This window comes from Tachypleus tridentatus, chromosome 13, assembly GCF_004210375.1.
Source record: "Tachypleus tridentatus isolate NWPU-2018 chromosome 13, ASM421037v1, whole genome shotgun sequence".
NCBI classification, from domain to species: domain Eukaryota; kingdom Metazoa; phylum Arthropoda; class Merostomata; order Xiphosura; family Limulidae; genus Tachypleus; species Tachypleus tridentatus.
Window position 1 is genome coordinate 172645944 of NC_134837.1, and position 25131 is coordinate 172671074.

Below are 25131 nucleotides of genomic sequence, written 5' to 3' on the forward strand. Positions count from 1 at the left end.
AGCACATATGATTGTGATGGTCGGGTGTCCACCTACTTTTGGCCATGTAATATGTATTTCCAATAGGTACTGACTTCTTCTTATAGCATTTGCCCTTCCTTCCAAGTTCTTCACTACTTACATGCTGCCAAACTTTGAATTGAAGGCTCAGTAGAGGGGGTTAAATGTGTCATGTGAGCATGCTATGCTACTGTTGGTTAATAGATGACACATGATGATTTGGATGAGCAATACACTACAAGGCTTGTGGCATGTGTAAAGAAACACTTTGCATATAGAAGACAGCACTCAATAAGAATAGCTAATCGTATGAGAGGAGGTTAGTAAAGGAAAATTATAACATTTGAATAAACTCAGCAACCCTCTACTTTCTTCCATCAAGAAATCCAATGAGAACAAGATTTATACATGTTTTTTTTATGTAGATTTCTATTTTGGAAATATTGACAAATCTTTGATGATATCTTGTGCTTGTAATATTATTCAAGTGTGACTGCGTTCCATTTACAGCAACCCCTGTGCTTTCTTCTGTCTAGCTAGTTTTCTATCCAATGAGTGAACTTATTTCCAATATCTACAGCCTTTAGTTCTTCCCCATGTCAGATACAATCTAAAAATCTAGACATACAAAATTCACACCCATACATATATATAAGTAATAACCTAAAGTTTGTCAGAATATTAGTAACATACGATTTTCACTTGTGAAACCATGCTGACTTTCCTAAAAAAAATTTTACATGTTTTTGAATGACTTCGTAAAGCATTTTTTATAAATCTTTCAAAAGCTTTTCCCACAATTGATGTAAGACTAATAGGTCTATAATTTTTGTTTCCTTCCTTCAAAAAAGGAGTAATATTAGCAATTCCCATCCTCTGACTCTTGCCCACCATTCAATAATTTATAAAAAAAAATAGTATCAAGTGACTCAAATATGAAATTCTTAACTTCATTTAAAACTTGTGGGTAAATATTATCAGGCCAGAAGCTTTATCATTCTTTAGATTTCTCAAATATGACCCTTTTCTTTGAATGTCTTTATTAATGTCTTGTACTGTACTGATCAATGAGCTTCTCTGATTTACCCTTCCCTACATCATTAGCTCCTATGTGTACTGCAGAGACTGCATTACTGCTCCTGCTGTTTACAGTATCACTTTGTCAGTTATATCAGCCACCCCTGCATCTGGATAGTTTAATCTAATTATTTTCTCCCTATTTACCCCACAGACTGTACCATCCACATATAATATAAAGAATATTCTATAAGAATGACTTCCATGTGTTTTTCATTTCCATCCCTATGTGTACCTTTTGTTAAATTTCCCTCCTCAAATTCATCACATGCACAAACTTAAGACTTAAATTGCTCTCAGGCTTACATAATTATAGTAATTTGCCAAAGTAGGGTTAAAAATATTTAAATTTCAAGTAATTCAATTTTTGTAATGTTTACTTTCTTGTTTTAATATTTTTTGTAGCATTAAATCTTCCTGAATTACTATAGCTACCTAGATTACATATATATTGGTCTCTACTTGTCTGTATAAAATTAAAAAAAAATTAATATCATTTTTTAATAAAAACCTGTTTATTATAATTAAATTAACTGCACACAAACTGTTGGAAATAATTACAGAAAGTTTGTTATGGACTGATAAAATAAAGATTTGGCTTTATAGAAACTAAATAAGCTTTTATTTGGAAACATGACCATGGAAAATTTAAGCAAGACTGTATAAATTAAAATGCAGAGTACGGTCACACTATCAGAAGGAGGTAATATTGTCAAAATAGATGGTTTTATGAAGAAAAATTGATATCACAATATCCTAGTTTACCACATAGTGCCTCATAAGTTATATTTGATTATAGCTTTGAATATCAAGAGGATAAATAATACAAAAGAACTAGCTTTTGGTATAAAAGTTTTGAAGTGGTGTGCCTAGTATTCTCATGTTAATCTATAGAATTGAAAAGTAATATTTCCAAAGTAAATCAATGTATAGCAACTGTTACTAGGAAAACCTGGTTACCAACTACTTGTAACCAACTTACAAAAAGAAAGGATGATGGATGAGGCTCTTAAAGTGCAACAGTTTTCTTGTAGTAATTAGTTAGAAACATGGCTAACACCTAACTATTAAGTGTCTTTAGCACACATCAACTTGTACATGTCTGTACCACCCTTTGAAATGAATATAATTTCACTTTAGGATGGCATGATGTAAACAGGGTCAAATGAGTATAGGCCCTACTGAACATTCGTTGTATATAGTCTTAATTTACAACATAGAATAAGCACAAACTTATGATCTTTCGTCTCCTGTTTTTAAGGATGCCAACTTACTATGTGCAGAGCAGCTGCACAAACACCAAGAAAAAGTTAGTGTAATGCATCTAAATAGCTAAATATTTATTATATAAAGATGAAATAAGACATTTATTTCAACTGTTACAATCAGACTGCATCGTAATTGACATATTATTTTAAAAGTGGTCAGAATGTAGTTGTCTCCAGAGCCTAAAGTGTGAACACTGAATGAATGAAAGTTTGTAATGTGGCCTGATGAGTCCTGTTTCATGTTTTTTTGTGTTGATGATAAAGTAAAATTGTTGTAGAAATTATTAAGATGCTCGACATTGTTTGTGCTGCTTGCATTGCCCAGTTTGTTGGAAGTGGTGGCATGATGTTCAAAATGCTGTTATGGCAGGCATTATATTATTTGACTCCTTTAGAAGGATGACTAGTATTCACATTTTTGATGTGGATCATATTCATGCCACAAAGCTAATTTTCAGTGTAATAGATAAGAGTAATTTTGAGATCATAACGTACTTGTACTGTCTGAAAGTGATAAAAATATCACAGCAGTTACTTAAATCATTTTTCTTTCACAGGGCATTTCAGTTCTCAACCTGATTGAGATTCAGCTTAAAATGACTGAAGTGATGCATCACCATTATGAAAACTTCCCAATATCTGGAAAGCAATTGTACATGTACTTTTTAGTAAAGGGATTACATAGTATTAGACATTTTTAGGCATCTTGTGAAATTTAAGCCTTTTTGAAGTCCAGACTGTTGACACTGTAACATGTGCTGAAACCAAACATTAGTTGTGCATTCTAATGGCTTTTCAGCATATAATGGAGAAACGTATTGTTTGTCACAGCTACTTTTGTTCAGAAAAGCACCCGATTGGATCCAATGAGAGCTTAGTGAATGTGAACAATCTGTTCCATTCCTGAGTTTCCTAGACAGACTGAGACTTTTAAAAGAATTATCTTCATCAACAGCTTGTGTATAATTTTTCATGTTTTGATCCAATTTTGGCTCTGTTTATTGTTCTAAACTAAACATCCAGTTACACTGAAAGTATTGATTCTATTTTTGAAATTTTTCACCCATTTCTCCAGAAATGATATTTAATTTTGAAGAAACATCTAGACTACAACAACAATAGTCACAAGATTATAATAGGAAACATTTTAGTTTGTTACTTAAATATATAGTTAGTTGTTTTGGTTTCGAAAGATTTTATCTATTTTTGAAGTCATGAAGCAAATAACCATAATATTTTAAGTGTTAGTAAATTGTAAGTAATAGTGTTAATTATGATAGAGACATAATAACAAAATATCCAGTTTTGAAATAAATTTCTGAGGTTCAAATAAGCAAACTTGTTGACAATGTTGTTATGCACTTAATATATATTAAGCTGAAAAATATCGACATCTGTTTAGCAAGTTTCCTTTTTTCAACATTGTGCAGTCCAGAGTGTTTGAAGATGTAAGTGTTTTTTTTTATATTGGTATCAAAGTCTTCATTAACTTTAAATTTAAAGACTTTCATATAAGAAGCATTACTTTTTATAATAAAATATATTTATGTAATTAATATTTACTTCTGTTAAAGTTGTTTCATGAGAATGGAGTTGACTATAATAAATTAGAATTTTAGTTTGTAGCAGGTTTATAGGTAATATTATTGTTTTAATTTAAAAATTAAAAGTCTAATAAAGAATAGTCCAAATCTATGCTTCACATAACTTTTCTCCAATGGTACAGCTGAATGTCTGTGGACAATGCTAGAAACCATGGCAGGCAGAGCACAGATAGCCCATTGTGTAGTTCCATGCTTAACTTCAAACAAATAAATAACTTAAAGTATTGTTTGGCTGGATTATATCAGAATTAGCATTGTTCCTTTTTTTGTTTTTAATGTATACAAATCCCATGCAACTCCCTCCCCCTTCTGTGCATTCTTTTACAGTGTCATATCTCTGGTACATGATTCCCTTCCCCAAATCATGATGTACACAATTTATAATTATTCCAGGTTAATAATTGTTATGAAGTATCTGGACCACATAACAATTTTTAATTTGGTTTGATATAAAAAGAAAGTTGCTACTGTGTTTGATAAGTTACTTTCTTTGTAACTCTGAGAGTATATTATAATACATTAAATTCAATTGCAGCTGGACTTTTTGTTTGGTTATTTTATGGTTAAATAACATTTCTTATACCACTTCTCTTCATTGAATATTATCTTGTTTTTCAGTAGTATATTCAAATCATGATGCTTAGAAGTTAAATTTTTTAGGGCTACTATGTGATAATAAAAGGTTAAGTTTCATAAAATGCAATGTTTCATTTATCTTTACACTTATTTTATTATTTATGTTTATAAAAAGGTGAGAAATACTGAGCTATAACAAGATAAATAGAGTTTTTTTTTATTGTTTGGATTGTACTCTTGGTAATTTTGAAGTCCCGTGGAAGGGGTGAAATACCAAGACTAACCTATAAGCACAGGGAGTATTCCAAAATATTCTTGTGTTCTCTCACAGTACAGCTATTACTGCCTGTTAGGGTTTCTTTACCTTTGGCCATCAAAGCATTGGTCTGATTTCATCTTGCTTACTTCAGTCTTTTATTCCTCACTTAATTGCCCTGTCTCATGACTCTCTCTGCCTATGTCATTACACCCTCTATCCTAGTACTGTATACAAGCACTTTCTTCAGCTAATATTGTCACTCTTTCTTGAAAAAGCATTAACTGATGGTTTTCTCTGTAGCTTGACCATTGAAGATATTTTTTAATGTTCTTTGTGTTGCCAAAATGATTTTTGTACATAATACACAAAAAACTTGATTTGGCAAGCATGAATTCCAGATTAATGTATCTAGCATGGAGGCAAATCAGGTCTCTCCTATCCTGCCCCTAATATATAGCTCTTGGTTGAGGGTGTTCTTGATATTATCTGTAGTGAGATGAAGGCATACATTTGGGCTGGTGGTGTTTCTCCAGGGTGCTCTAAGACTGCACATGCAGGCAATCCTGGCCATTATGGAAAGAATTTAGACTCACTATTTTCAGTGCCTTCCATTATTTTATTGGCTTCTCAGAAGGCAAATTTGAGTCAGAGATCTCTGTTTCCTTTCCCTTATTGGTAAATTAAGTATGTGATGTTTTTGATCTTTCTCTGTTTGCTTTTGAGTGTGTGCATTCCTTTATGGCAGAAAACTCTTATGGTGGGTTCTTAGTTCTCTCTTCACTATCTCCTGATATTGCAGTTGATGCAGGGAAATTTACTGATCAGTTATATTTGGAGGGACAGCTATGTCTTGTCTGCCATATTTGTCAGAACAACATGCTTTAGCTTACTCCTGCCAGGTGGAAGCATATTTAGATTTGCAGAGAAAAAACTTGCTCTTGAAAATGTGTGGTTCTAAGATAGTGTCTGTGATCAACCTGAATAGATGATAATTTTCTAGGAATTGTCTGACCCTAACTACAATGCTGAGATATTTATTAACCCTACATCCTTTTTTTTGAAAGCCTTTCAGTGATAGCCACATAAATTTGATGATGAGTTGGGACCATTGCTAGCATCTATTTTGGTTTGATTGTCAGCTTCTGCATTTTCCCTAGTCTCTTGGCTTGAATGTTGTTGGAATGAGATGCATTGTTGGAAGGCATTCATCTTCCTCCAGGAGTTATGTGAAGCCCTTTTTTTCTGACAGTTGATTTTTTTAGCATTTCAGAAATTTTAAACTTGAAGGCCCATGTCATCTATCTGTGGTCATCCCTGTCATCATTAACTTCTCAATTTTTCTTGTTTGCTCCTATTTTAGTGTGCTTACTCCTAATCCCAGCTCCTCAGTCCGTTGGTACCAAGAATAGGTTCCACCTGTATCCACAAAGTTCCTCTACTTGGTCAGAATGACACCAATGGTGGTGGTGACTATCATAGGCCTTTGGAGTCTGTGGAGACTTAGCTTTGAGAATTTCTGGATGTGTGAAAAATGTATCTATGTATTACAGGTTTTTGAATTAGAATTAGTCATTCAGTACACATCACCACTACCATTATTCCCCCTCACCTGTTGTTATTTCACCTCCTTGAATTTCGGAACTTTATTCCATAGCTATCAGAGATTTGTTGGTTAAGGAAGAAGTAGAGAGAGTTGTTACAGTTGTAAAAAATACTTTGTTCCCGGCTGTTTGTTGTGCCAAAGACAACAGAACATTGGTGTCCTGTCTTAGATCTTTCTCATCAGTATCTAGATCCTCCAAAATTCATGATGGAGTCATTCATCATTTTTCATTGGCATTTTTCATCAGGACTGTGGATGACAAGATTTTTGCTACTGATGCCTATCTATATGTTCCCAAAGTGGAGTCTTGCAACCACTATCTGCACAAGAATTAGGTGATGCAGTTCAAGGCTCTGTTCTGTGGACTAGCATTGGCACCATATGAGTACCTAATCTTAAAAACTTTATCTCTTCATCTCCATTCCCTGAGCATTGCACACAATATTACATAGGCTTTTGGCTACTGCTAGCACCGTCTTGTCAGTTGATGGAATATCACACTCAGATTCTGCTTTCCAAAGCAACCAAGTCTGAATTTTTTTTTATCAGGGCTGAGAAACCTATTCTCATTCCAACAGATTATATCATACATCTAGGTGTCTTTTTCAATATGTATCTCACTCAGACTCCTCTAACTCTCTTCTGGTTCCATGCCATGGAATAGGCTGTCTGACTTACTCATATTTCTTTCTCCCACTATAGAATGGTTCTTTCTCTTTTTTTGGTGTGTGGACATCACATGAATCCCACATTCTTTGGGATGAGAGCACATGCATTCCTTTTAATGATCTCAACATGACCAATGGATCATGAACAGTGATCTACTGGACTCTCCAGTCTCCTTATTCAGAACAACATATTTGATCTCAAGTAGTTGTTAGATTGTAACAATGCGACATTAGGTGTTCCTCTGCTTTCACCTTGTTCAGAGGTCTAATTTTTTATGGATATTTCACTTGAGGAATTGCATGCATATGTCAATGGACAGGAATTCTAGGGTCTGTGAATGGATGACAAGGTTTCCCTCCACATCAGTGTTTTAGAACTCCTTGTTGTTCAAAGAGCAGCATCTCAAGGTCTGGAATTATTGAGGAGTAAAGTTATCTCACAATTACACAGAAGTATTTTACATTTCCTGTCAAGGGCTCACTTGGTCCAGGTGTTTTTGTTTTTGAATGTTGAGTCTTCTATATTGGGCCTGCTAACATCATATCATATCACTAGCTGCCACATCTCAGTGGTGATGAATTTGCGGAGTCATCAATTATCTCAGTTCAACTGGATTCTTCCAAGAGAATGAATGTTTCATTGAGGTATTTTTTCCATTTGATATTATCTCAGTTTGGAACACCTGATGCTGTCTGGTCTTTTCAATTCTTTTTGGGTTTTTTTGTCCCAAATGGCTGTTTCAACTACCTAACTGATCTGTATTGCTTACTATGGGGTCTCTTTGGAAATGAAGAAACTTCTGTGACTCACATCTCATCAAATTTGTCACATTTCTGTGTCTTTAGTGGTCCCAGTTAAATAGCCTGTTTGAGAACATTGTGGACCTCCCCAATACTTCTTTCTCACATTATTTGCATGATTATAATAAATCATTCTCTGAGGATTATCAACTATGCCTGTAGTTGAATTTTATACTCCTATAGTTATATTGACCACATCCACTATATTATAGAGAGGTTGGTATTTTCATTACTAATATCATCTTTTCTTTCCAGGGTCCATTACCTTTTTTCCAAATTCTTGCCCAGTCATGTGTGCTTTTATCAAATCAAACCTTTACTAGTTACCACTAACACAGTATACTTTACCTAGGTTGCAGTAGGCTTTGTATGAATGAGGTGTTTCATAAGACCACCTATAAGTAGATCTGTTTGTATTACTGTACTAGACATGGTCTATCATAATTAAATCACAAAGGGAATTTGTCTCTCCCTGCTGCTCAGTGGATACCATAAATCAAGGTTAAAAATATAGGGAACTTTGGTCACCTAATGCACTGTTTATAGGGCTTTGTTCCTAGTGTTCTACTAGTTAGATCAAAGAAGCCCTTGGCACTCCCAGTTTCTAAATGATGTCATGGAGTTCATCTTTACAGTTAATCATGCATCATTTATTCCAGTAAATAATTAATATTTATTATATTCAAAGGATATAACTATTACAAGCTAATGTTTTGATGTAGCATATATTCAGTAATGTTCTCTTTCTCTTCACAGTGAAGAAAGTCATGGCCGGAAGTAAAGAAAAAAGAGTTATAGAAAGATCAATATTGTTGGACAGAGGTTATTCCTTAAGAGTATTTGAGTGACTTTCCTCCACAGTTGGAGAAGAGGGCAAAGTTGGAGGCCCTCCTGCTGGGCACGTTGGAATTTTATTTTTACCATATGTTGGTAAGAGTGGCAACAGCCCACACGGGAGCCCACTAATAATGCCATATCAGATTTGATGCTCAGCTTGCAAGTTAAGTTGCAAGCCTGTGTTTTTTGCTGTTGCATCTAAAATGTCTTTGGAGACTTCCGTCACTATCCATAGCTTTACTTTCATTTATTTCACTGTTTTGCCACACAATTGAACCTTATTTTAAACCTTTCATCAAAACTTGAAATGGACAAGGATTCTCCTTTTGAGTTTTCTCCAGTATTATGAAAACACACATTAATAGTTATTTTCTCTTTTAAATGTATTTTCAGACAGATTATCAGAATTTGGTTAGAATCAAATTATATAACTCATTGTATTTTGTCACTGGGTAAACACTTGATTCTTCTTGTGATACATACTGTGTTAACATGGAAAGATTTTATGTTTTTTTGCCTGTCATAAGACTTTAAGAAATTATAGATAACACAGGTATAGTTCACCTATTCTCATGTATGACTTTTTTTTTTTTACTTTGTTGATTTTTACACAGTGTCTTGTCATTTTCTTATCCTCCAAGTGTTTTAGTTCTCCTATAGTATGTATTTCTTACCATAGAAAATTTATAAATATTTATAAAGTTTTATGTTTGACCTATATTAAATATGTTTGGTGCTGTATGCTAATAATTTAAGCATAAGTGTTCTTTTTCTAGCTGGTTGGCCAGGTTGGCCATGGAAGATACCTAATGTTTCATGGCATAGTTGTATTTTGTCCCATGTTGTTTTATAGGACTATTTAGTGACCATCACATGAAGCAGAATGAGACATCTAAATACTTCTAATCTAACTTTATCATTGATTAGATACAGGAAAAAAGATGTGAATAAAGAGAACAGTTATGATCGTTACAACTAGATTATTTACTGTCATGAGGAAGCAAAGATTTCTTATAGAAACTTCATCTGTGCCATTGTATTACTAATATTTAGTAAACTGACTGTGTGTATGTACTTCTTCAATTAACTAGTTTTGTCCACTTTAGTTATAAAATAGAGGTTTAATTTCATTTTATTTTATTTAAATACAGTTTATTTCTTGAATTTCAGCTTTAACCAGAATGCAATAGACCTATTGATGATCAGCCAATGATTCATCTATTTTATTTTTCTTTGTAAATAATGTATTTATTTTTATTTACATCTTGTTTTTCCAAACACTAGATCCATGAGTACTGTTTTTGTAATTGTGAAAATCAAGTAACTATGTGCCTGGTTAGTTCTGGGAATAATATTCTTCTAAAGAGATTGTCATGGTATTATTGAAGTTTTCTACCTTTCATGAAATATTAGATTCTACTAAGTTGTAGATTTTGTCCCAGGGACACAGCATAATCATTACTAGTATTTTAATTTGTGGAAAATTTATTTACTAAATTTCAAACATTTTTCTTCAAATTTTCATTGTGCTTTCATTACTTTCAATATGTTTTCCTAGAGAATAAATTGGAATCACAACAGTTTTGTTCAACAACATTCCTATTAAGTCCTTCGAAAGCTGCATTAAAGTGTGGAAAGTCTATCAAGATTTTTGGTCTGAAGTTGACTGTAGTAACCTTTGCAGAAGTTTGTTACAGTGGAAGTTGTTTTGTGTGGCAATTTCCATGATTATCACCATCAGGTTAAGCATGATTGACAATGGAGAAAATAGCCACAAGGGCAGCATACAACCTGAAACATTCATATAGTGTGATTAACATTCAATTTATTTATGTACTACATTTTAGAGTAACTAAATACAACTGAGACTTCTTGTTCTTCAACTTTTCTAATAATGTAACTGCCTATTAGTGCATTCAGTTGAAGATCATGTGGCAGTTTGGTAACAAATGAAGTGAAGAGAAAATCTACATGCATTGCATAAGTTGATGGTCAGATTGGTTGATTTATTTTGTCATACAAACATAAAGTACTGTAGTGTCCACATGTAAAAAAATATGGCATCATAATACCAGAAGCTGTACTTACAGCAGAAAATATCTTTTAACATTGAGGGTACCTAAATGATAAAACAGTGCATTCTAATCTTAATAAATAAGAACATAAGAAAAGTTTATTTAATTATTTATATTTACTACTGGAATGCTTTTTATTTTTTCTATAAGTAATTGCTTTCTGAAGTTAATTCACCTGAGTAAACTTTTAGTTTTGTGCAAGCCAATTAGGAAACATTTACAGGTTATTTAAAGCAGTTATATTTTGTGTGTAAAGGAAGAACTTGAGTAAAACATGTTCTTACTCTGAAAAATGTAGCATTATTTATAAAAAGATGAATTTATTGATTCTTAAGTTTGTTTTTGAAATATTATTAGCAGGGTTTGATTATGAGTATGTGCACTTATAGCCCTTAAACTGTGTTTATAGGTATTATATACTGACCAACCACTAGTTGTATGTGCTCCAACAGGATCTGGAAAAACTGTTATTTTTGAGTTAGCTATTATTCGTCTCTTGATGAGAATGGAAAATTATTCTGAGAAGGAGGGACATTTTAAAATTGTTTACAGTAAGTGCAAATTTAATTTTGTAGCTAAGTGTCTAAAGTTTACTAACTCTCTCTACTTACATATATGTTAAGACTAAAGTGTTCATGAGGTATAATAATCACACCCATCTTGGCTCGTTAATGAAAGGCAATGGAGTGAGGACAAGTCACATATTTTTTGTTTGAGATATAAAGTGAAATAGGTTGAGCTGCTTTCTTGCATGCTTATTTCCAAGGAATCACTGGTGCTTAGTTATTTTTAGTATTAGAAATTATGGTTTTATCATAGAGTTGTAGGATATGGAATTAGTTACTTGGTTTGTATCTGTTTATTTTAATTATAACAAGTGAGCACATAGCATTTCCAATCAGTCATTTCTTATACAAAAAGTTTGATAAAAGCTAGTTACAGTTTTTATCAAAATAAAATATTAAAGCCAAAATATAAAACAAAATGGAGCCTCTTTTCCATATATGCAATGTAAGTGTAAAAAGAAAGATACAATTTGCTTTCATAATGAGTACATTTCTTTATGGTTGTATGCATACTTTTACAATTGTAATGAGTGCCTTAAGCACAATAATTTTCCTGAGAGAAAGTTGAAACATTTTCTTAGGTTTTTTTTTAGTTAGTTTCTGAGAAAGAAGGCCAAATTAAGTATAGCAGTGGGCCAGCAAGGATATTTTAAACTAATGCATTCTTTTCTGTTTCATATTTTATCATGGATCATAGCTAGGCTGTGATTTATGTTTTTTTTTCTAAACCTAATAAATTACAGAAACTTAGAAACTGAACTAGAGATGTTACAAGTTTGAGTGGGCCTTTGGTGGTTATTATGGTTCAGCAATTTGTCTACAAGAGGAACACTGAATTTGAGCAGTTCTGCAATTATGTAAATTTATTTGCTAAAAGGATACAAAATATAGTCATGAATAGGTTGTACACAATAATCAGTGACCAAAATATTGAGTCAACTATTCTTAATATAGCAGTTGTACTTCATATTTACTTTGTTTAGTGGTAGCAAATTGATCAGGTGTGATGAATATTTATTTTTGCAGCAGATATACATAAAAATGAGTTACAAACAATAACAAAATGAAGACTGAATGATCTGTTTCATGCATTGAGAGCAAAGTTTTATGAACACTACATTTTTAATAATCCCATTGATGAATAGAGAAGACTAGAAAGAAGTGCTTTTAATATAATACACTGCATAGATTATATTTTAATGTATTAATAGGACTACACTTTTTGCTTGTGAATCTTTATGCTAATAAAACTTGGTTTAGAAATTTAACTTCTTGAAGAAAAAAACGTGGCCACTAATTTGATTTAGTGTTTACTGTTGGTTCCCTAGATACCTTAATCCCATTCTGTTTTAAAAGTAATTTTTGTATAGAAACTAAGATTAGACATCAATTTAGACATTATATTGAAAGAAAGTTTGAGATATGTTGAATTTTTTTATCTTTTATACTTAACCTAATGTTTTGTATAATATATTACTGAGAAATATACCTGTACTGAAAAGTGCATTAATTTTTATAGTTCACATGGTTATAATATGACACTTAATCTCATTGCTAACTCTAAATCAGTGAAAATTGAAAGCAAAATTATGAAAAAGTACAGACTTTTCTTCCTTTTTCTTCCCATATTTGATAGGGAAAGAATTAAGTAGGATCTTGGCATTTAATTAATGGACATTTCATTACTGCTACATGAGTACTAGGACAACTTGTGATCGTTACATTCCTTTCACATCATTTTTGTGACATTTCAGTTTTTGTTATGAACACTCACATTTTGACAGGTAGAATTTAAATATGAAATAGATTGGTGATAATAATAAAAAATGATAATAGATCATAATCATACATTCATCTGGGAACTATTAAAGAATTACATGATGCTGTGGAGTAAGACAGTGTCTAAGCCTGTGTTGTGTTAGCAGGTATAGGGAGTATTGTGAACAATGCTACATAAAAGATAAATCCCCACATACACTATATTCATTGAAGAGATAAACTTGTCAAACTTAAACTTTTGATCCCTCTCGCAAAGAGAGGGTGAGGTGACATTCTGTGTTACTAGAATTAGGTAGTGGTGAAACTAGTAACAAAATTCACCAAGCACAAAAAACTCTTGTAATGAAATCTTTTGTAATGATGTTTTGGTAACTTGGTTGTCATAACAAAATTTTTTAGTAATAAAAATGTCCATGTTACAAGCTGCCCATAACAAATTGTCTAAGTATTAAATTAATTTTCTTTTTTCTTGAAGATTTAAAACAAAGTTTACTGTTCAAAGATATTTAATAAATAGACGTAACTGATTTTCTGAGTCTTTACAAATAAACTATTATAATAACACTAAACATATTTATTTTAGTTTGAGATGCAATTTATTAATTTGGGTTTGTAGTGGCTCCTATAAAAGCTCTCTGTAGTGAACGTTTGGAGGATTGGAAAAAAAAGTTTGATGCTTTTCATCTCGAGTGCTTAGAGTTGACAGGGGATACTGATATTGAGAATTACTTTGAACTGCAGAAAGTTTCCATTATTCTTACTACACCTGTAAGTATGGTTTTTGTAATGACTATATATAACTTTTATGATGTTTTGTATTTAAAAGTTATGAGAGCATGCAAATGTAAATTTATTTCCTTGCATATAATTTTAAGATTCCTGGTCATGAAAAGATAACCTCTCTAGACATCGTGCTAAATTTTGAAATATTATATCCCAGAGGGCACTGATTTGTAGAATAAACTACTTGATGCTACTTTCAGAATCTTTTTTTCAGATTTTAAATCCATGAAGTGTGAAAAATGATGGAGCTGCATATAACAGTAGTGGTTTTAGAGGCTTCAGGGTTTCCATCTATTCCAGAATCAATATCATACACCTTACTTTCTTCTAATCTGAGTTTGACTTCTCAGGTCACTTGTCCTCATTACTCTTATTTCTTCACTTCCAAGTAATGTGATTTGTTTTACTTGAGCATGAATCCAAAGGGAAGCAGCATATTCAAGCATCACAGGCAACTCTCCTTTTTTTCTGTGTTTATGTTTCTGGCAAAGCATTTTACAGATTTCATTTACAAGTATTTTTTTCATCAGAAGAAGTTCTTTTCAGACTGTATTATTGAACTATGGTTATACAGTCTGGCACATGCAATCCATTTTTCAATTCTGGTGTTGTTGTTTTTTTCCTTAAATTTTTCAATTCTGATTTTATTTTTTTCCTTAAATTACGATCATGTTTTCACAACCAGGGGTCTTAATTTAATACACCTAACATACGTTGTTTTTTTATATTTTTATGAAGGTAAACATCTATAAATTATTCCTTCCAAAGTAACTATAAAAAAATTAATTGTAATCAAATGTATATCAAAATATTTATATCTTGTTATCACAAACTATAGAACCTATGAGGTTTTGTAGAGTCTTAACTTTTCAGTTGAATTAGCTGTAGTTTAATAGATTTTTAAAATTAATTATGGCTTTTATATTTTAACACTTTTATTCTACATTCTGTATGAGTTTGACATGTTTTTAGTAAGAGCTAGACCTTTTTTTGTTTTATCCATTTATTAGTCACAAACTTGTAATCTTGGAAAAGATTATGAGGTGATTTGTTATGGGAATAATGATTCTTTTGTTATAACGTATAGGCCAGTATCCACCTGTTATGCCTCACTATCATTATTTGACTTCCACATTTTCATGGTCATTTTTCTTTTTTTTTGTCATTTTTCTAAATTTTTTAAATTTGTTTTTTAATTGACATGTCCTGACATTACAATTTTGTGTAGACATTAGCTTTAGGTGTTTATGCTCTTGACTCTGAATTTTTATTAGTTTTTTCTTTCTTACATAAATTGGAAGTTATCATGGATCTGACTTTTCCGTATTTCATTGCTTTGAATGGCTTAGTACTGTATTTTTTTGTGGTTTTTTTTCTGTTTATGATGTATTTGGGTCTTCTAGATCATGGAGGATACATTGTGTTCCAGACATTTCCCTGCAATTGAAATCTGGCATTGTTTTTTTATGATTTGTGCATTTTCACCTACTTCTGACAGTCATCAATATGTTTCCATCCAGGTCTATTTCACCTTAGGATGTTTGTAAAATATTATTTTGATAGGAAGGGGTTCTGGAATTTCTTTTTAAAATCTCAGTTTTTATGGTATAGTAGACATCCTTTGATGAGAAGATAGGTTTATTCTAAACATTTTTCCTCTTACCTTTCTCTCTCCTTTTACTTGTGAAGGTTAATTTCCTTCCACATTTCTTACTGAAATTAATAAATTTCCCCACTGTATGCATGTGAAAGTGCTGTTGTTTTTAAGCACATGAAAGCAAATTGAAATAATCTATGTAACATTTTTGGTACAGCTAAGTGGTAATTGTTACTTCTAATAAATTGTCTTGTTTGATAGACTGATGAATTTAATTTTTATAATACCTCAATATAATCTGGTTCTATAGCTCATTTCAGTGAATACTTTTTGAAAAAAGCTTTTCAATTTTGACGGTTTCTTAAATCAGTAAAGATCGATAAAACAGTATAATTTTACTTTTATAAATTTATATCAAAATAGTTCATTCTTCTATCATGAAGAAAGATTTAAAGCTCTTTTATAATATCTAGATGTGGTATCAATTTTATAGCTTAAGTGCTATTGTAAATTCAATCAAAAACTCAAATTGTATATTTTATGAAACTGGTACCATCAAAATTAGTCTTATGCATGTAAGATGTTAAAAATTATTTTTTACTTTCTTTAATGACACCCTGTGACTGTAAACATGTATTTCTACATGGAACATCATCTGATTCATTTCTATAAATTACTGATTCTGATATGATGGTTGCTTCCATTCACAAAATTAGATATTGTTGTTCATTGATGCTGTCTATATGCTAACTTTTTCTACATGCATGCCACAGGCCTTCTGCTTCCCCTATTAAAATTAAAGACTCCAACTGTAGTTTCTCTGTTGTTGTGGCCTCCTAGATCATGCTGCAATTTTGGCTTAGGTCCATTTACCATTGAGTTATTTTTGGGATATATGTGGAGCCAAATCTGTGCAGCAAATAATTTTGACACTATTTGAGTAACACTAGAACCATGGCAGGTGGCATCAGTCCAACAATAATCTACCCTTACTAATATTGTTGCACATTTGTCTCAGTCAGAACCCCATATGCCACATTTTACTATTTCCCAGTTTCACTTTTCCCAATCAGTGGCATGTCTGTAGACTTACACTGCTAGAAACTTGGTTTTGATACCTGTGGTGGGCAGGATACAGATAGCCTATTGTATAGCTTTGTGTTTAATTCCAAACAAACAACCACTACCTGTTTCCTCTTTTTATCATTTCTTTTGATGGAGCACCTTACATCACCAACAATATCAATGACTACCCAGAGGGACATCAGTTTGCTGATTTTCTTCACTGTTGGCTTATATTCATCGAGGATCAATGGGTTCTCCATATTTTATCTGAAGGATTTGTGACCCATTTTCTTTCCCCACCTCCAGTATCTCCTTTCCTTAATTCCTTCCTTCCTGCCCAGGATTCTGTGACCACTCAGTGTCCATTTGAAGTTTTTCAGGAATTGCTATCTCAGCAGGTTATCAAACATTTTCTTCATTCTTCCACATTTTTATTCCCTATTTTTTGTTGGTCCCCAAAACATGTAGTTGACGCTGATCATAGATTTATCATGCCTGAATAACGTTATTTACCTGTTATGGTTTACATGGAGTTTTTTTATCACCCTGAGGTAGGCATTTTTTCTGGGTTTATGGATGATCAAAATGGATGTTGCCAACTCTTACCACCATACATCTTTATCAACTTAGTCTCATTCATATCTTTGGTTGGTCCATTGTGAGATAGTTTATCAATTTTGAGCCCTACTATTCAGGTTTGCATTGGCGTCTTATTTTTCTCTCTGGCAATCCAAGCATTTGATTGAAATCTTCATTCTGTGGGGTTGAGTATTCTCTATTATATAGATGGCTGGCTTATTCTGAACTGCAGTTAGCCAGCCATACTTGACATCTCCTTTCAGTGGCTGTTTGTGTAGGCTGGTTAATAAAACTGGAGAAGTCGTTTCTCAGTCTACTTCACATCTTGTCCACTCAGGGGTATTTTTTCAACATTTGTATCAGTTAAGCCTATTCTTCTTCTTTAAGACGTCATTGCATGGAATGATTAGTTTGCCACATTCTCTCATTTGCATCACATACTGCTCATGAGGTTCTATTGCTTTTGAGATGTTATCTGTGAAGGCATCACTGCTCCTTCTTAATCATATCCATGTAAGGTTCCTTCAGTGGGCTCTTCACAGTCAGTGGAACCTTGCACAGGATCCTCTTAATATTCCCATTACCCTTTCTCTTACCCTGTGAGATGATCTGGTTTGGTAATTGGATATGCCACTTCCTTTCTCATGTCTGGATCTACATCTTTTTATGGATGACTCCCCACAGGACTAGGGTGTATATGGCAGCAACCAGGAAGCTTCAGGCTGTTAGCTTGTAAATGAAGGTACTTTGAATACCAATGTTCTTGAACTTCTAGCTAAAAATTGGGCATTGCATCACATCCTTCTTTTCGGATAACGTTGTATGGTGGTAGTTCATTCTAACAATTCTATGGTTGTTGCTTATCAATTATTAAGGGGCACCTGTTCAAGAAATCAATATTTTTGGGCATTGGATCTGTTATATTGAACCCACATACAACACATTCATGTAATTGCATGTCATGTGCCGGGTATTTCCAATCTTGTTGCAGATCGTCTTTCCCACCCCAACTGAATATATCTGACAGAGTGGTTCTTGGATCCCCTTATTTACACAGAGATGTGCATTCAGTGTGGATGCATTTGCTACAAGTCTCAATCACAAGTTACCTATCTTCAACCAAGATTAGACTCACAGATATCTTTATATTTGTCCTCTTATCTGATGACTTCATTGGGCTATCTCTCTTATCCATACCACTCCTTATTGGTAAACTCAGTCATAATTTCTGTAGTTACAGCACCTGCTACATTCCTGTCCTGTACTTCTTTCATTGTCTCTTCCTTCTTCATCAGTTTATGTCCCCAGTTGTACATCTATTTCATGCCCTGTGCCTTCACACCTGACTTTTATCCTGTCCTTGGCTTGGAGCTCCTGTTTCTCTCATTGAGTTGCTTTTCTTTTAGTTGGTTCCATATGCCCTTTTTTCATCAAGGTTTATCAGCACAGATGGAAGATGTTCTACATTTGGTATATAACACAGGGCCTTCCCACTGACAAGCCTACTGTAGTTTATGTAGCAGAATTTCTTACTTGACTATTTCACTAGGTGTCTATCCTCTGTCTCCTTGCTCTTGAGATATTGAGCAGCTTTATCTCATATCTTTCCTTTTTCCTGATATTGTAGAGTTTTTACTTTACCTGTTCTTACCCTGCTCGTGCATTCCTTCTGGTAGAATCACCCTCCCAGGTTACTTACCCTTCTGGGTTAGATGTTAATATGGTGCTTCATTTTCTTCATGTTTCATGCTTTATATTTCCTTTAAAATATATTTCCTTCTGCTCTTAACCTGTGATTGTCAATGGTCAGATTTATTTCCCATTGGCATTTCATCTACACTTTATCACCCTACCAGTCTTACATGAATGTTGGTTCCCAGCAGTATGGGTTTTGAATGAAATTGACTTACCAAGTATGATCCATCGCACCATTTCTATTTACACCTAAGGGCACATCCATTGTTTCACCCACAATGCTTACTTCTACCAAACTTCAAAGTGACAGTTCAGTAGAGGAGTATAGTGGAAGTAACACGTGTCATGTAAAGATGCTATGTTCCTGTTGGTGGAGAAGTGGCATATGAAGATTTGCATGAGAGACACATTAGAATCTTTCAATTCCAACAGGTGGGAGCAGAAAGCTTGTGGCATATGTATAGAAAAAGTTTGCATACAGATGACAACACTAAACAGAAATAGCCAATTTTGTTAGCAGCATTAAATACCTATTGGATATATGTTTTCAGTATAGGAAAATTATAACTTTTAGAAGTGATGCTTTGATATTAATGTTGATTGCATTTTAATATCTAGGAAAAGTGGGACAGCATGACAAGACATTGGAGGGATAACAAATCATTAGTTCAGATGATCAGACTGTTTTTAATAGATGAGGTTGGTTCTTGTCAACTGCCATTCCCTGAATTGATTAATTAACTAAGATTACAATCAGTCACTTGTTTTAAAAAAAATTTGCTTCACTTGAAAACATATCCAATAATGCTTTAAAGGAACAACACCTTTCTCTGCTTGTGCCTGTTGCATTAAGGTAGAGTAAAAAGTTTGTCAATAAAGTTTTAAACATAGTGAGAAATTGTTTTATCTTGGTAACTTGTATTAAGGAAACAATCGTGTTTTGTGTAGTTAACTGATGTTTTCATAGTAATATTCAACTACAATGTACATATACTTGATTTTAAAGTCAAAAAAAAGGAAAAGAAACGTTTTTTAAATCAAATAAGGTTATAAAGGAATATATTAATTGAAAAGTTGTCTATAGAAAATTGGGACCTTCTGTTTGGACCTGCATAAGTTGTTACTATACTCGAAAATAATGGATTTGTAACAATTACTTTGTATGTAGTTTTATTACATGAAATAGGTTTTTGTGTTACTTTAATTTTCCTAAAAACATTTTTTAATAGTTTAACCATTGCTAGTTTTTCATTGCTCATGAAATAGTGAAAAATATTTTGTAGTGATTGTTTATGCTACAAATTTTAATAAATGAAATTAATATTTATATAATAGAGTAATAAAACTATGTTAGATTTTGTCTTTATGTGTGTCATTTAAACCTTCAATATTTATGTCAACAGATGCACCTAATTTATAGAATCTCTTATGTAAACCTAATATACTGAAAAACATCTAGAGTAATATGTATGAGAACAATTAATATGAAAGAAAAATCAAACAAGTTTACAAAATCTAAAATTAATTTTATAAAGATTTATTGATTTTAATTTTTTCCCCATACCTTTGCTTCCTAGTGGCTCAGCTATAAGCTTAAGGCTATATAACCCCCAAAATAAAGGTTTGATCCCTGTGACTCTCTCTTTGACTCTGCAGTAAGTATATGAACTTAAAATGCTAAAAAATTGGGTTTCAGTGCCTGTAGTAGGCAAAGCAAAGCTTTGTTCTCAACAGAAAACAAATGCATTTTGGAAGTTCTAGAGGAAATGCAAATGTAATGTGCAAACTGTAAGATGAGCAAAAGTATGTTAATTCTTCAAGTGAACATTACTTGCACTCTGATTTATCAATTCACAATTTGTAACACTTCTGACTTTTTGTGTACAGCAGACCTTTACATTTATTAAGAGCCTGCTACTTCTTGTTTTTGAACATGTAGTAAATTTGGAATTATATTCATCACTCCTTCTCTAATACAGGGTCAGTCAGGTGATTACCACTTAACACTCATTTAAGGTAAATGAGAAAATGCCACATTAGTATACTTTACTATCATCACAAATAATAGCCTCATTAACATTAAATTTGTATTTTCAAACTGTATGTCAGTGAGGTCAGCAGTAAGTTTGACGACATAAAATACTAAAAGCTTTGTGCTATTAGAAGTTAACAAACAATCATCCAAACGTCAAATCTCCCACCTCCTCAGTGGAAAAAGAATAAGGTATCTTTATTTTTTTTTATAGAACTCAGAAATCATATAAATGTACTTGGCAATTGACATTAAAACTTTTTATTTAAAAAAATCAAATTTGATTGTAATGAAATCAAATTTAAAACTTGAGTTGTGAGTTTATGTAGTTTATAAAGTGGGTTTTGAAAAGGGTATTTTTCTCTATTTATGTTTACATTGTGCTTTTTAATTTAAAAAAAATGTTTAATAATATCAGAAGAATGTGCAATTATCAATATGAATAAACAACTGTAAATCCTTTAGTTACATGGACACTGTTTTATTTTACAAGAACACTTAACCTAGGACAAAACTTATTGACTCTTGTTTAAGAACTGAGTCTTGATAATCACTTCTGACTTTAAGAATTAAGAAGTAAATAACTTTACTTATGTAAAGCTAACTTTACATAATATTTTTACAATGATATTTGAATAAAAGTATTTAGATTTTGGAGCAAAGGTTTGATTGCACAACACAATTGTTGTTTGCAAAACACAAGAAATTATTTCTCAGATCTGGGGATTAGAGAAAATTTAGGGTTCTAACTTTAATGAAACTCAGCTGTTCTTAGTGAAAGCTAGGTTGAAAGTATAAAAGATTAAGTTAAACTTCTGTAGATTGGCATGTAGACTATTGACTATTTATTCTCATCTTATCAGCTAGTTAAAGCTAAGAGTAATATTGTATCTAGAAACATATTGTATACTTCATCAATAGTTTCAGTCAATCACTTAAAGCTCAGTACCAGTGATGTATTTATGATGATAATCTAACTCAAATAATATCAAAATTTCTGTAAGTCATGTATTTGATTAAGCATTTTCATTTTGTGTTTCCTTCTTCCATTTACAGTGCATATGTTTAACTTTAAATAAAAATAATAATATTAAATGTATTAAAAGAGTAAACAATAGTAGTGGCCTAGCTGCCAATTTTTTGAACATTTACTATCTATATATTTATACCTTAAATATATATGTCATTCAGCTGTTTCTGTATTACGTATGAATGCTATTTTTATATGCATAGCTTTAAAGTTTTAAGAGTTTGAGGCTTAATGCAAGATTAATATATGAAAAAACATATTATTAGATTATCAAAAAAAAGAGGTGTTGTTTCTTTATTAGTGAGCTGCCAAAAAAGAAGAAAGATAATTGATGCTTTTATTGTTGAGATTTTCATACATTAAAGTATTTCTTATAGATTCATCTGTTAAATGATAATACTCGTGGAGCAACTATAGAAGCTGTTGTGAGTCGTATGAAGACTGTTCAGTCTTCTATTTGTCGTCAGTTAGAAAACTCTGTAACTTCAGCTGCTGGGTTGCGATTCTTGGCAGTATCTGCAACAGTTCCAAATGCAGAAGATGTAAGTTTGCATATGATGAATTACTTTATAGTTGGTCATATTTAGGATTTTAGTAAAGAATTATAGTGTGTGAGTGTATGTTTTATTATTGTTTTTTGTTAACTAATAAAAGGCTCATTTGTGTTATAAAAATTATTTCAGGAAAATCTTAGAAGATTTTATTACAAACAAAATCAGCTGAATAGAAATGTGTTTTTTACAGAAACAACTATAGGAATATGATGGTAAAAATTCAGTCATATGACTATAGCAGTGATTCCCAACCTTTTTTATGCCCCGCACCCCTCACAGTAATTATTTATTTAAGAATAAAGGTGAAGGTGACCAAAAAAAATGTAATCTCGCACCCCCTGGAACGCTATCTCGCACACCTGGTTGGGAACCACTGTATTATAGGACTACAGGTTCAATTTTTTTGCTGGAAAAGCTGCTTGGAACATGGATTCTCCTTTAATATAGTGTTAATTTAGTAGTAACAGTATGAAATATGTTAAATTTTTATATTGAGTTACTGTATTTTGTAAGATGGTACATCATGGAAGGTGCACCTTACTTTTGGAAAGACAGTCCTAAGAAAAAAAATATTTTGACTTGGCAACCAACACCTTGATACAGTCTTGACTTTTTTTCAACCTACTGAGTTAAATACATCATATTCTTCACAGTATATCAACAATATTAGTTAAATTGAATGTTTTATGCTATTGAAAATATTGTAATTGGTAAGTAATGAGCTTATGATCTATATGAGAGGCAGTTTTGAGTAGACCCTAAGCTAACCTCTTGCATTACCTAAAAACGTTTGTGTTTGAAGATACATGGGGATTTTTCAAGATACTTTTAGAGAAAAGAAGTGTGTTTTACAAGGTGTAAAATATGTCATTTGATGAACTTTTGAAATGGTGTCTAAAGGGGATATCTAAAAACTTCATTAGGTAAATTTCTGTCATAAAATGTTCACTATTATATGACCTTTTACCTTATAACTTGATTTCAGTTTGCTTTTTATTTTGCCCTTATGATGATTAGGTGGCAGGATGGCTTGGATCATCTGATGTTCCTGGTGTGAGCTACAAGTATGTTTAAGATACTCTTTTCATACTCAGAACAAAAACAGTAATTAAATATACTATAAAATATGTAAATAAAAGAGTTTGGTGGTTATATACTTAATATCAAAATCATCACAGTGACACTTGAGAACCAGAATAACATGACTTATAATATTACAATTTCTTGTACTAGAAGTTAGAACTAGTTAATAAAAAGAGTGATCCACAAACACTCTTATGTAATTTTTGTTTGTATTGCCGTGATGATGAGCAGTTGATGTAAACCTTGTAAATATCAGAGTAACTAGCCCATTTTGCCAAACATAGAGTTTGGTTATATAATTCATTACCTTTAAGAAGTAATTACTTCAGTTAGTTTCATGTAAACTAACTGACTAATTCAATTTAAAGTTTCAGATTATTCAAACAGTTAATGAACCAAAATTCCAATTAAATCACCTCTCCCAAAAATAATTATGTAAACAAAATTTTGTTTCAGATTGTTGTGGTTTTCACTTATTCTAACAGTGAACTTACTTAAATTATTATTATGTCCATTTTTATGAAAATAATCAACCAACTAATTTATGAAATTATATTAATAGTTTCTGATACAGAACTTACCACCTTTTGGAAGATTAGTTGTTATCGTTCGGTTTTGTCCTCTGTATACAAACTTACACATGCCACAAGCCTCTAGCTTCCACTTTCCTGTTGCAATTGAAGAATTCCAACGTGTCTGTCGTGCAAATCACAGTGTGTCACTTCATCAGCAGTAAGAGCATGACATGTTCATATAACACTTTTGACTCCTTATGAACACCTTCACTAAACTATAGCTTCTCATTTGGCAGTGCTTGTATTTGGAGGTGCTTGTTGTTTGTTTAATGTTTCACATTCAACTAAAGTTTCCTCACAAAGTGACTTTCTTTAATTTATTTAGTTTTTGATTTCTTTACTTTAAAGTCATATTTTCCTTTTTTTTCACCACTTGATTTTGGTGGGCTCATCTTCACAATGAATTCTGAAGTTCATGTTACTATTTCAGGTGTCACACCAGCAACTAGTGTTCTTTCTCAGGCCTTAGATGAAGAAAACCCAATAGTGTATTTACACATTTTCATCCTCCAGGATATCAAATGTTACATGGGCCAGCCTTTATTCCCAGACCTTGCCCCAGTGAATAATTTCATTCTTTTCCATTCTGACAACTTCTTAGTTATTCCTAAATTAATTGCTGTGGAAAAATCCAATTTAGAAAGTATTGCTTTCACTCCCTGGACCTTTCTTCTTGGACTGCTGTTTATTGGATTGATTTTGTTCACCTGTCATGTATCAGGTTTTATAACTGGATTATAAACTACCTCTTTTGGGTAGACTTAGCTTTGCCTTCTCACTCAGTTTCCATTTGGAATGCTTTCATGCAGATTCCATTCATCATTGCCTAGCCAATCATTTCACTTTTATGCTTTCTCTCTCCTGACCATCTACTGCCCATCCATCAGCCTTGGCTATTGTTTCTTTCTGTATAGTCTGATTTTTTACTTGTAAAGATGCTCACTCACTTTTCCAGCTTCTATCATTGGCTCTAGCCTTTACTGTAGATGCTCTTTGTCATTTCTGTTTGGTGGTGTCCCTCTTGT

At 32.4% G+C, this 25131-nt stretch overlaps 1 protein-coding gene across 5 annotated transcripts in view; it reads left to right on the forward strand.

The window, feature by feature from the left end:
• Positions 1-25131, forward strand: part of LOC143237785 (putative ATP-dependent DNA helicase HFM1) — a 137483-nt gene that overhangs the window by 32219 nt on the left and 80133 nt on the right. For all 5 annotated transcript variants that reach the window (XM_076477365.1, XM_076477364.1, XM_076477366.1 and 2 more), the window contains 6 exons: positions 3723-3793; positions 11178-11319; positions 13730-13881; positions 19451-19531; positions 22272-22436; positions 23466-23512. In XM_076477365.1, the coding sequence (XP_076333480.1) occupies positions 3723-3793; positions 11178-11319; positions 13730-13881; positions 19451-19531; positions 22272-22436; positions 23466-23512 (658 nt within the window). The remainder of the gene's footprint in view (positions 1-3722; positions 3794-11177; positions 11320-13729; positions 13882-19450; positions 19532-22271; positions 22437-23465; positions 23513-25131) is intronic.